The sequence below is a fragment of the Neolamprologus multifasciatus genome, chromosome 23, assembly GCF_963576455.1.
Source record: "Neolamprologus multifasciatus chromosome 23, fNeoMul1.2, whole genome shotgun sequence".
NCBI classification, from domain to species: domain Eukaryota; kingdom Metazoa; phylum Chordata; class Actinopteri; order Cichliformes; family Cichlidae; genus Neolamprologus; species Neolamprologus multifasciatus.
In genome coordinates, this window is record NC_140460.1 from 29,080,661 (window position 1) to 29,093,669 (window position 13,009).

Consider the following 13,009-nt stretch of genomic DNA (forward strand, 5'->3'; position numbering starts at 1 on the left):
TGAAGGCAAGGATGCCTTGGACTCCATCTGTGTCTTTCAACATGATGTTGAAAATGTTCGAAACTCCATAAAACCCTCATGCAAATACTACATTTATTGTTTCCGACACGGAACGCCAGTTCTAAAGGTTTCAGCTCACCGTAGTGATCATCGAGTACATGGTATAGAAGTGCAACACGGTTCTTTGAAATGTCAGTAAAAAAAGAGCATCCATCTGCGGGACAGCTAATTTTCTCTTGTGGCTCTGTATTTTTTTCTGTAACAACTTTCCAAATTTGTTTTGTAGCTTTCACCTTCAATTTATCTTCTGTGGAACAGGCCAACTCTTTGTTTGCTGCAGAAGAGCCTATATTTGCTCTTTGCTTTCCTTGTATCTGCTTAGCTTCCACATCCTTTTTCTGTCTGTTAAATTCCTTCTTTTTGTCGATATGCCCATTTACTTTGTGAACAGGACTTTTACTATTAAGGTGCTTAGACGTGTTATGTTTCTCTTGTGAAGATGAACCATCCACAGGCTTTTCATTGGATCTTAATTTTCTGCTTTCAGGTGATGGGCTTACTGATGTAGGACAGGCAGTTGATTTCCTTGGTCTCCCCTTACTCTGACTCCCAGAAGATGTGTTTGCCATCTTAGCTTTGGGTTTAGGTGTTGAGACATCTTTGGTGTCAGGCACCCCATTTTCTTCGGCTTTAATCCGCTTTAGCTTCTCTATATGATCAGACAGGTGCATCATGGCCAGGAGGTCGTCTGTGAACACTTTCCCACAGAACATGCACTCATCTTTACGATAATGGAACATTGCATGTGCCACAACACGAGTTCCCTTGAAATCCTTTTTGCAGAAGGTACAACAGTACTCTAACTTTGATTCCTCCGATTCTTGTGGCGTTTCCATAAGTTCGCTGTTCTCCCATGTATCTAAACTGCCATCCTGAGTTGTCCCATCAACTTCCAAGGCCTTCTGTTCTTGTAAAGAGCAGCTGGAGGTAGTCCGTATATTTTGAGGATTGTTAGGTTTACTTCCAACTCTAGAGTCTTTGGAGGCACTATTGGTTGGAGTTCGCTCTTTGTCATTCTCCAGGTCTTGAGTAAGGTGCCCAGGGGGAAGATCAGTCACCATCTCTGTTACTAGTGTTAGCGAAGATATGTCACTTATACTGTCATGGTCTGTACGTGAAGCCTCAATTTTAGTTAACTTCCATAGAGCGGCTTCATTTCTGCCCCGACTTGAGTCACTTTTACAAGGCACATGTCCTCTTGAATCTTTAGGTGAAACCGTTGTGAGATCTATCGCAGAAACATCGCTTTTGCCTTCTTCACTCTCAGTCTGGAAAGAGTTAAGTTCTTGTTCTCTATCTTGACACTGTGACTGTGCACGATCAGCATTCCTAGACTTGGAAGCAATCCCTTTATTGGAAACTGGGCGGACTTTGTCAGTAACTTTCTTTTTCCCTGATGTTAAAGTCTGAGAAACTTCAGTTTTTGAGAAATCTTTTGCTGTTGGAGCTTTGCCTAAAACCGTGGATTTCGAGGCAATAGTAACTTTCATTTCAACAGTGGGCTCTTCACAGGCCTCTTCTGCTGAAGCAATGGTGGAACCTTCGCAGATTTCATCTAAACGTGGAATTTCTGTTGCTGCTGAAGACGCTGTGGTATCTCCCATTTCAGGAGCTGACTTCTCAGAGAGCTCTCTTACTAAAGATATCTTTCCTGAGACAGAAGTCTGAATTTCTCCAACTGAGGATCCGCTATGTTTAACTGCTGCTGCTGGAAAGCCAATTGTATCCTTTGTTTCAGTGGCAGGTTCTCCACAAAGCAGATCTTTTGGAGGGCTACCGTGCACAGATGACCGTGTGATTGTGGATACTGAGCTTTGAATATTCAGCCCATTTCCTTTTCCTTTTTGCCGCCTTGCATAACAATGCAACTGCTGGACAAATATGGATGGATCCCGTGCTCTGAGAATCACCTTGTTACGATGCACAGTCTTGACGGGTGGTGATGTTGCAGGAAGCTTCACAGTAGGTTTGTAAAGAAGCACTTGTGGGAACCCTCTCTTTCGGTTGCAAACATCTTCATTAAACGCACCCACAAGTTCATTGTCTGGTAGCGAAAGTTCCAGAATTACTTGTGGAGGAGAATCTGGTTTAGAACAATCCAAAGAAAACCCTTTCTGGTATTTAATGTCTTCACTTTCATTTAACTGAGGGTTCACTGAAGATTTGTGTTTGGCATGGTTCCTGATACGACCCGTTTCTGATCTGAGAGATGATCGATGGTGCTTGTCATGTTTTAACCCATGTCTTTTGACCTTCAGGGGAACGTTCTCTTCAAGAGTTCCCGAGTCTTCTAGGAGCCACTTTGGTTTTCTAATTCTCCGTTTTGGGAGATTCTTTTCAGACAACCGTGTAATGCGTCTATGTTGTTCGTATGCTTGGCCTACACTGTCCCGTATTCTGTCTAGCTGCCAAAATGAGCGCCTCAAAGGTTCAGCAGATCTTTCCTTCAAAGGTCTTGACCCCTGGTTGTCCTTCTTCTTTGCACTGTGATCAACATTTACTGGTGTTTTTCCTGTGCCCATCCTTAGTCTTTTTGAGGCAGCATTTGTATCCTCTTTATGATGCCGCTTTTTAGCTTCTGCCTGAAGTACACTTTTACTTCCTTTCTGACATGCCAACACACTTGATTGGAAAGCAGAGTCTTTGGTGCAGTAGTTTGAAATCCATTTGTCCTCCATGATTTCTTCAAGAGCAGCACTAACCACTTTCTCATTCATCAGCTTCAAACAGTTGGTCCTCAAAGCAATGAGGTTCCAAAACTCTGGATCAAAATACAGATCCTTCTTCAAGACCTGAGAAGAGAACAGAAGTATGAAGTCTTTTAGCACCATTTCTACATACATGGATAATTTTCTAATTACTACATGTGACATTGTGATTTAGAACTTTGTAGACTTGTAGACACTTAGCTATTTGCAAGCCATTCAACTACTGGAAGACAAGGGTTTCTTCTTATAGGTAGCTTTTATGGCAATAAATAGAAAACCATACAGTAGGAAGAAAAGACAGAATAGTGCAAATTTATCAGATACAGGAATATCATATTTTTTTTCCACAAGTGAAATGTCTATACTACTAAGACTTTACTTTTCTTAAAATAAACTTCAGTCTGTTAATATATAAACACAAAAAAAGATGCCCAACCTGTAGCGTTTCAAAGCGAACATTATTTCCAATAGAGCTGTACTCTGCGTCGTACTCTTGATCAGGATGCATGTAAAGAAGGTACACCATCTTGTAGGACTCAACAGTGCGCTCCAAGAAGAAGACGAGAAGAGCACATGCCCGGCATACCTCCAGATCATTGTGTAGCAGGCTGGCAATGGTTTTATAGATTAGTGATTTCGTGAGGGTATCACAGGGAAGACAAGACTTCAGTGCATTAGCACAGAGCTCCACACAAAACTGGATACCATTGTCTCCGACCTAATGAGATATAAACAAAGGAGTTAAATATTCATCTCCATGAATATATATATAATATTATTATAGTTAACGTGTTATTATATGGTCTAACTTCTTGCAGTATGGATCTGATGAACGGGAAGATCGAGTTGACATTAGTGGCAGACAGCATCAGCTGGCGAGTCTCCTCTAGAAGAACTTGCTTGGATGTGTTCAACCGAGTATGAAGTTTAGTCCACAAGAACACAAGATCACTGCAAAGGGGGGGTGGGGGAGAAAGAAGTAAAATCTGTTCTTGATAATAAGTTGTAGGGATGTAAACATTGCATTAAAAATAACTCGCCTGCTGTAATATTTGTAGAACAGCCCTCACTTAGAATAAATTTGAAAAAGTTATCTGTTTATAAAACTGTTTACTTACCACAAATAGTACATATCTCCCCTCCAGAGCTGCTGGGACAGAAAGGCTGTGATGAGAGCTAACAGTAACTCATCCTTTTCTTCAAACTCCAAGTTACAGATGATGTGCACTGCATTTTTACCATTAAGATCCGCAACCTAAAAAACATTGGAAAATGACTCCTAGTTCAGGCAAGTCTTAGCCTACGTCCACACGTACCCGGGTATTTTTGAAAACGCAGATTTTTCTATGCGTTTGCACCTTTCGTCCACACGTAAACGGCGTTTTTGGTCACTGAAAACTGAGATTTTAAAAAACTCCGGCCAGGGTGGATATTTTTGAAAACTCGGTTTTTGCATTTACGTGTGGACAAGAAAAACTGAGAAAACGCAGAAAACGCAGTGTCAAAGGTGTGCGCATTTTTTGACGTCACACTGTGCGCCACGTTATTGCTTCGGTGAAATGAATTTCTACAATACTATTACTGTTAATTGTACTCTCTGCAGTGTTTAAATGCTTACATATACACACACAGTTACTGTCCCTCCACACATACGACTCGGTTTTGCTTCTATGCCCCAGCTTTGTTTACTTTTTCCCACCGAGGCTTCTAGACTTCTGATTGGCCACGGTTAGGAATATATCGCCACCTGTTGCTTTGGCATGTTCCTAGCAGCGTTTTCCTTCATTTCTGCCTTTACGTGTGGACGGGATTATTTTTTAAAACAAAAACGGAAAATCTCCGTTTTCAAAAATACCCATGTACGTGTGGACGTAGCCTTAGTAAAGACGTATATAATACAAGCATGTCCACAGAGTAAGTTTACATGGAAGGAAAAAGTATTTTATTACTGCACTCTACCCACCTCTTTATGTAAACAGTCATGCTGTGAAGTTTTGTAAAGCCACGTGAGGTAGACCTGGAGGAAGAACAAGTGTTGTCCTGTGTTGGGATGCCGAGCACAACACTTAGCCAGGGCCATAGCCTCAGCAATACGCTCACAGGATAAAAGGTAGCGCACGCGAAGCTCAAAGAACACCGGCAGCTGAGAGCTGATGTATCCATCCACTGAAGGAAAGCCAAGTCAGAACAGAGTTTTACTTTGTACGAGAACAACCAGTGATAACACAGTTTTATGTTAGATAACCTGCAGACAGCATTAAGAATTTACAATGGCCTCTGGAGGAGCAGAAGCCTAACTTTCCTCCATTCAGCAAATGAAATGGTTGATTTCTGACAGAACATGAGAAATTATTAATTTAAAAAAAACAAAGTATGGTATTATAAATTTTTCTTTTAATTTTTAAAAGACAACTGATTAAAATTGAAAGTTAGCTGGTGTGTTACAGTTACTCCAGTACTAGCATTTCTACAAATAATAACTACATCACTGACCGTCATTCTGAGGTAAACTGGACTCGCTGAGGATTGCCTGTACGGTCGGGTTGGCCCAAGGCCCGCCGCCCTGAACCAAACGCTCCACCTGAAGTAAGTGAACATTCTGGTGCTTTGCAAGAGCCAAATAACATTCCTGGAGGAGAATACAGAAAAAACACAAAAGTGTCTTAATTGTGCTATCGTGCCACAGAGTACATAAAAGATGGGACCACAAAATAACTTTTAGGTACAGCAACAACGGTCTAGCCCAAATGATGGAGTGCCCTGACAATAACATATGCAGTGAAATGAATGATAATGAACATAATCAGATTTGACAAACATGCATTCACTGTTCTATTGGGAAGATAATAAGCTCTTTATTCTCACCTGGAATGTATGAGTAAAGTGTTTCAGTGGCCCCTGACAGAAGTCGTTCTGGTCAAAGAAAAGCAGCAACTCAAAAACACTCCTGTGGAGAAATCAAAGGAATAAATGCTCATTTCCAAGCTACTTTAAAACTTAAATCTGGATATTCCGAGTAAACTAGCTATCTGTGTGGCTCTAAGGAACTCTGTTACTGAGGGACGTGATGAAATATAAAGGGTTGATGGATATATTTAGGTCAGTGAGCTGGCAGCATGTTAATGCTTTCTTTGGCTTACAAATTTGCTTATGAGCAAAAATAAGCAATGAAAACAATTTTTACTTCACTTCCATAAAAGCTGCCACCAAACACCCACAATTAAGATGCTGACATCTACACTGAAACTAAGGAACTACAAAGGATTTTCTGTATTTTAACTTCATATGTGGCTAATTTTTAATTAATGTTTTTTATCAATAGTGTGTAACGTGTCACGTTATGTGTGTGCATTTTCAAGAGCCTTTTACACAAGGCCAGCTTCTGAAATGATGAACAAGTCAAAGGAGGAATTGAGAGTATTATGCAAACATTAAAGCTTTCTCAGCAATTTAAGATGTATGTCTGGCGGTACTTTTTAACTGTCAACTAGATCAGTAATAAGCCTATATTCTTACAATGCTTTGGTACTGGAAGGGTGATAAAAGCTTCTCACCAAGTGTTAGACTAGTTGGGAATAAGTGTGGGGGAAAAAATGTGAAAAAGCCAAAAGGGAAATCATCTTTGTGAGAGCTTTTTAGTCGTGTCAACCTACTTCACCAGTTACGGATACCTCAAAAACTACAAACGTGCAGAAAACGCCAAACTGCCAACCCTTTGCTGTTAGCTTTCGCCATGCCACATTTGCTCTCAAGCTAGCAGCTGGTGCACTGCTGCTGATGTGTGATGTAGTAAAACACTGAACAGTTAACTGAAAAGATCAGCCTGTTGTCACCAATCTAGCTTTTGGAACATATCCGGCTGAGTTATCAAATTGGTACATCCCTAGTGTCAATATATTTAATTTTGACTTTGTTGAGCATAGAGATGCCACCAGAGCAGATAACTTTGAATACCAAATGTTGAAAACTCAGCGGTAACTGTATTTATGTACCGTAAGTACCACAGGCAGTATAGATATCACGTAGGGTTGTCAGATTAGAGTCAGTTATTTACAACACTATTTATACCAACAGTGCCATCTTTGCCTCTTCCAAATGACAACTTCACACAGGATTCCTGCAAACTTCAGGGCTGTGCCATGTTACATCATCCATAATAACACCTAGGAATGCCATATTGTATATTGCTATAGCAATATCATGAATTTATTGTCTCCGTTATGCATAACAACAACACTAGCCCAGGCACGTTTGAGAGGAAGAGCTGCTTGTCAATCTCCGATCATAATTCCGTACCTGAAAATTGAGTTTCTTCAACAACTTCCAACAAAGCACAAGAAAACTGTTTCTGTGAAAACAACATATGTATTTTGTAGGGGTGCAACAATACTCTTATCGATATTGAACCATTCGATACAGTGCTTTGGGTTCGGTACGCATATGTATCGAACAATACAAATTTTTTTGTTTACTTTATCAACTTTTCTTCTGATGATGCTGTCTGTGTTGAGCGCTCAGTGGATCTGCGTTCGACTACTCCGCCTAGGCTGCACTGTCGAGTGCAGATCCACTGAGCGCAGCGCAAGCTAGCAAGACAGAAGCTAAGGTTGTTGCAACATGGCAACTTCCTCAACGCTACCCGAAATTGAACCTCCCCGACCCTCATTCAGATCTGGCGTTTGGAACTATCTTGGTTTTCATGTGACGTATGACCCTGATGGTAAGCGCGTCATGGACAAAAGTAAAACAGTATGTCGGATGTGCCACGCAATGCTCAATTGGTGGGAACTAGAGCGTTAGCGCAGTTTGCTCATTAACGTGTTGACACAGTCCAACCCCACACATGGGGCGATCCGCGGTAACTTGTTAAGAGAGATTTGCGGCGTTATGGTGTTAATGTCATTTTAACGAGATAAACGCTGACAGCACTAGAGGGAACACAACCAATATGACTGCACATTTACGCCGACATCATCCTAAATGGCCTGTATTTGTATAGCGCTTTACTAGTCCCCAAGGCATGAACATTTTTTTGTATCGAAAAAATATCGAACCGTGACACCAAAGTAAAAAACTGTGAATTTTGTGTATCGTTGCACCCCTAGTATTTTGCCACTTGAAGCAAAAATCAATAGACACACTATCGACTACAATCAGACTACAAACGAGAAGACACTAGCAGAAGGTATGACCCAATGTAAACAGCTGACGCCAGAGCATCACTTGAGCACATGCTAGTTGCACTACATATGACAGGAAGAGCAAACAGAAAATGGAAGTTACTGATGCCGCTACATGGTGGAAAAGCAGGGCTCTAAGCAGCTGAGTGTAAGTGTTAAGGAGTTATTTTTATGCTTTTACTTAAAAACACTACCCAGGCTACGTTGTAGCTTACATTTGACTTGTGCTGTGTCTCTATTACTGCGCTGTAATACTGCTGCTGTCACCAAGTGGCAATAGAGTCACACTTCAAATTAGGCAGTGTGTCAACAATGGCAAGCTCATTGGAAGAGAAGGATGGAAATTGCCCTTTATTTACTTACACTTAAAAATGCCACCGCCTGCAAGCTGAGAGTAGCAATAAAACAATTTTTATATATCAGCTTTTTTTTCTATATTTCAAGAAATATAATTATTCTAATAATTTTCTTGAAATACTAGAGCTGTGCGATATGACCAAAACCTCATATCGCGATATAAGACATTTATCCTCCCAACAACAATATATACCACAAAACATTTTACATTTTCTGTAAATTCTGTAACTCTCGGGCAACTCTACTTGCATGAAGTGTTTTCAGCTGGGCGTTATGTACCTGGAGTCGAGAGTTTTGACTGACATAAGTTGTAACGGCCACCATTTTCTTTGTGAGTATTTATTACACTGCGTGCTGTGGGGGAAAGCCTGTTTTAACGTTTGAGTCTAAGGTTTATTTTGAGCACCTGACGGCTCTTCTTTTGCTTCTCAACCATAAACTCTCTCCATACCTTTTCACATGATTCTTGCGTAGGTGGTAGACAAGGTTTGTCGTGTTTGAGTCTGAGGTATGGGCTCAAAATGTGGTCATAAATATTTTGTGATAGAAACAGCAAGGAGCAGGTGCATCTAGTACAGGTAGAGCTGCTGCAAAAACCCACAGAGCCCAGCAGCCAGCGCAACAAATTCTGGATCCTTTGCTTTTAGTTAGCATTAGCAGCACATCCTGCGTCTGATGTGAAAGGACTTTTATGCTGCGCACTGTGACTCACAGCAATGGTCCCGGGTCAGCCCTGACTTTGTGTTAAACTAATCCTAAAGTAATAATGGTATTTCTAACCACTCATATACCACAACTTTATCCTTTCAACAGCTACTGAAAGTTAGGGGACCTAGCTGCTATCAGATATTTATATAGAGATCCTCCAGCTTCAAACTGTATTACCCTTCAAGGACCTGCAGTTCAAAAAAAGCGCCCCTCTGACAGCCAAACCCATCTGTTCTCTGATTGGATTGTTACATTTGTGATTGACATGACATTGACCAATCAGATGAAAAGAAGAAAAATAGGGTCAAAATTCGTACTTGTAGCTTGCAGGGTTTTTTTTGGCTAAGTCCACACACAAATCTTTTTTACGCACACAAACAAATTCTTTTTACACATACAAATCCTAATTTACAAGTACAAAACTGATTTACAAGTACAAAATATTTATGACAACATTTTGAGCCCATACTGAGGTGCGGACCGGTTTCCTGCATAATTCGCATAGTACAGTTTTCTGCTCCGTGTCACACTTTTCATAACCAAACCATGTCCATACTACAGTGGTAGCCCCTCATTTAGAAATAAGGTCCTCGATTTGTTTTGATTGGTCCTTTTGTTTCTCATTATTTCAGTTTATTTTGAAAAATCTCAAAGGACCTTCAGCTTTATTGTGAAAGGCTTATGTGGAAAATAAACAAGCAGACGGCGGAGCTACACGCTGGCTTGTTAGCAACAACCGTCGTTGTTGCTAACCACAATGCGTAAAAACAGTCGTTTATCCGTCTGTAGTGTGGTTATTTTAAATATAAGAGAAAGACTTTAAGAAATTAATATAGCCACTACAGTGACCATCAAAAAGAGGAAAAAATATTGCCGTAAACAGCAATATTTACGGCACCACGACACCACAAAGCAAATGATAGCGTAATATGAAACGATAGACGTTTTCATATTGTCACCTAATGTATATCATTATATCAAAGAGCCCTATGAAATACCATGATAACATTTGGGGCTCTGTTTCACACCCTTACTAGACAGGCAGGCACACAGCCCCTTCCCTCACTAGCAGCTGAACACTTGGAACAGCAAACTGACACCCTGGTCTTAATACAAACTTTGTAAGGTCAGTAAGGTTCCTATTTCAACAATACTGAAGTATTAAACAGTTATCCTAAATGTAAATTTGGCCTGTACACACATTAACCTTTGATTTTTAACTATTAGCAATTACCCATATTATTTGTCTGCCAAGCTATCATTAAGGAACTGGCTTATGGCTAATAATAAAACAGTAATATTAATGCTATCAGCACTTCCCATCTGTAACATTAACAGTGGTCATTTAACGAGATAACAATTATTTATGTCTAAAAATGTTTCTCTTAAACTAGAAACTGAGAAAAGTCTATAGCAGCCAGAAATGGCAGCGGTCCACCTTCAATATTTGATCACTAGGAGAATAGGAAATGAGCGGGGCTCCAGCTACATGTGCACAAACCAGTGCTCTTCTAATCATTATTTAAAAACAACTATGCCTCTTAATTTTGTCTCTTTTCCTTCATCTGAAAATGGCACTGAGTTAATTTATTAGTTTAGCTTTATTAGCTTAAGCAGGAGAAGAAAATACAATCAGAAAGGCTGACTACTCCAAAACTAAAAAGAATTAATTAAAAAACCAGAGGAAACAATCAAAAGTTAGCACCCTGGATGAGGCTAATAATTATTGTGTATTTTAGAGCCATTTCAAACCTTTGAGTATGAAAGGAAGTGATTAGATTATATTTTTAATGACTCATGATCATGTGTGACAATTCGCACTGTGTGAAATACTGCCCACACACAATGTGAAATTAGTCTGTCAAGTGCAGCAAACACTGCACCAGCAGACCACACGCCTGTGCAAAATGTGGTCACACACTGCTCAGGTCAAGTTTTTATTATGTCAGTTTAAGCCAATGCAGCTGAGATCCAATGACAAATTTCTACATACAAGTCATGCAGAGCTGCATTAGCACAAGCTGCTGTTAGCTTTCTTACTTTCCATCTTGGTTGTACTGATAAGACCAAAATCATGTCGTTCTTATCCCCATAACAGTGTATATCACAACATAGTGTATTTTCCGTAAATCAAGTCACTGGTTAATTTAATCACCAAACTGAAAGTACTATTTCTTTTTTTTTTTTTTTACATTTAAATTAAATAATCAAAAATGTAATAAATTACAAGGTGCTATCCCTTAATGACACAAACTGAATGACCCCACGCAGTCACGCAAAAGCTTCCTCCTGAGGCCCCCCGGCTATCATTACTGGTCTTATATGATCGTCAGGAAACTAGCCTGTCTGCGAACATCGACTGAAGAGTGTGCAGTCTTAAATGACGCGCTCCATTAAGCTCATACAAGGATGTCGCCAGTGTGTGAATGCGTGTGTGAATGGGTGAATGACTGAATGTAGTGTAAAGCGCTTTGGGGTCCTTAAGGACTAGAAAAGCGCTATACAAATGCAGGCCATTTACCATTTACCATGTGCTGTTCGGTTCATCCACATATCTGTTGGCGCAACGTGGTATGCTACGTTGCAAATTTCCTCCAATACTTTGGTCTGACGTGTAATATAAACGAGGCAACTCTACTTGTGTGAAGTGTTTTCAGCTGGGCGTAGTGTCCCTGGAGTCGAGTACTCTGGCCAATGAATGAAAACATATTTGGCCACTAGTATATTTATGAGTGTTTATAAATAAATGCAGAGAAAAGCCTGTTCTAGAGTTTGCGTATGAGGCTTATTTTGAGCACCTGGCAGATCTTTTTTCTTCTCATTTGTAAATTCTCCATATTCCTTCACATGATTGTTGCATAGGTGGTAGAAGGGGATTGTTTCTGTGGTAGGGACGGGTTTTCTGCTCCGCGTCAGACTTTTCATAACCGCACCATGCCCATGCTACAGAGGCAGCCCCTCTTTTAGGAATGAGCTCCTGCATTTGTTTTGGCTGGTCTTTCTATGATGTCACTGTGACTATTGCAAACTGTCATCTGAGGTGATGAAAAAATATTGCAGGAAACACTGTGCACGAAATAATCAATAGATGTTTTAATATTGTCATCCGATACAGTTCGTCAGATCGCACAGCCCTATTTGTCACAGAGAGAGTGTCATCACTAGCGATGCTGAATGACTGCGTAATGTCTTAGGAACAACAGTTAACTGGTGGTGCACATAAATAACTAGTTTAGCCAATTACCACTTCCGATGCTGACTGCCAAAGGCTGGAATATTTTATCTGACTGACTAGCCTGCACGTCCCTAATTTGATCACCTCCACAGCTGACACTATGGCTACAGCGTTGCATTTCACTGCTCTTTGGAAGTCACAGAAATCACTCAACTGGTTTAGCCTCTGCAAACAGATTTAAAAGCAGCTGTGTCATTAATAAACAATTTAACTTTGTGTCCAACTATGTGTGTCTGGCTTTGTCTACATTACAAGCAAAACTATCCAGAGAAGAGGGATGTTTGGGAAACAAAGGTGCTGCTTTCATCTGACTTATACTGTAAGTACGAGCTATAGCAGCACTTATAAATAATCCAGACTACTTATAACATAAGAAAACAACCAAAAATCCCAGCAAATCTGTGGGAGCTATTTAGATCAGCAAAGAATGAAAGCAACCTTTTTAGGTAGGACTGGGTACTTACAAAGCCAGGCTACTGAGTGTGCGGAGCACGTGATCACAGTTTGATGTGAAGAAGGATGAGGCTTGCGCAAAATAGCAGAGAGCAATCTCAAGGATCCTGAGCTGAGGCAGGAGCACCTGCCAGCGAGAGGCGTACTCCTCCACCAGCTGCAAAGACAAAAACAACATCTAAACAAAAGTACAATACAAAGTGCAATTGCACAGCATCTCTATGGGTATGGCATTTTTAAAGGTTTTGAGTGCAAACGCAAGTACACTGCTGATGCTTCTAATCGCACTCGATTACAAGGATCTGTTT

The 13,009-nt window shown here is 40.4% G+C and overlaps 1 protein-coding gene across 2 annotated transcripts in view; it reads right to left on the reverse strand.

Moving 5' to 3' along the window:
• Nucleotides 1–13,009, reverse strand: part of LOC146491895 (uncharacterized) — a 31,503-nt gene that overhangs the window by 16,859 nt on the left and 1,635 nt on the right. The window contains exons 2-9 of one of the 2 annotated variants that reach the window (XM_085152487.1): nucleotides 12,713–12,858; nucleotides 5,634–5,715; nucleotides 5,262–5,397; nucleotides 4,732–4,934; nucleotides 3,887–3,915; nucleotides 3,578–3,719; nucleotides 3,205–3,486; nucleotides 1–2,852 (exon numbers count right to left, since the gene is read on the reverse strand). The exon at nucleotides 1–2,852 is cut by the window's left edge and continues 2,624 nt beyond it. In XM_085152487.1, coding sequence (XP_085008613.1) covers nucleotides 1–2,852; nucleotides 3,205–3,486; nucleotides 3,578–3,719; nucleotides 3,887–3,915; nucleotides 4,732–4,934; nucleotides 5,262–5,397; nucleotides 5,634–5,715; nucleotides 12,713–12,858 — 3,872 coding nt within the window. Of the gene's footprint in view, nucleotides 2,853–3,204; nucleotides 3,487–3,577; nucleotides 3,720–3,886; nucleotides 4,024–4,731; nucleotides 4,935–5,261; nucleotides 5,398–5,633; nucleotides 5,716–12,712; nucleotides 12,859–13,009 lie in introns of both variants that reach the window. The other variant, XM_085152486.1, reaches the window with a different exon arrangement.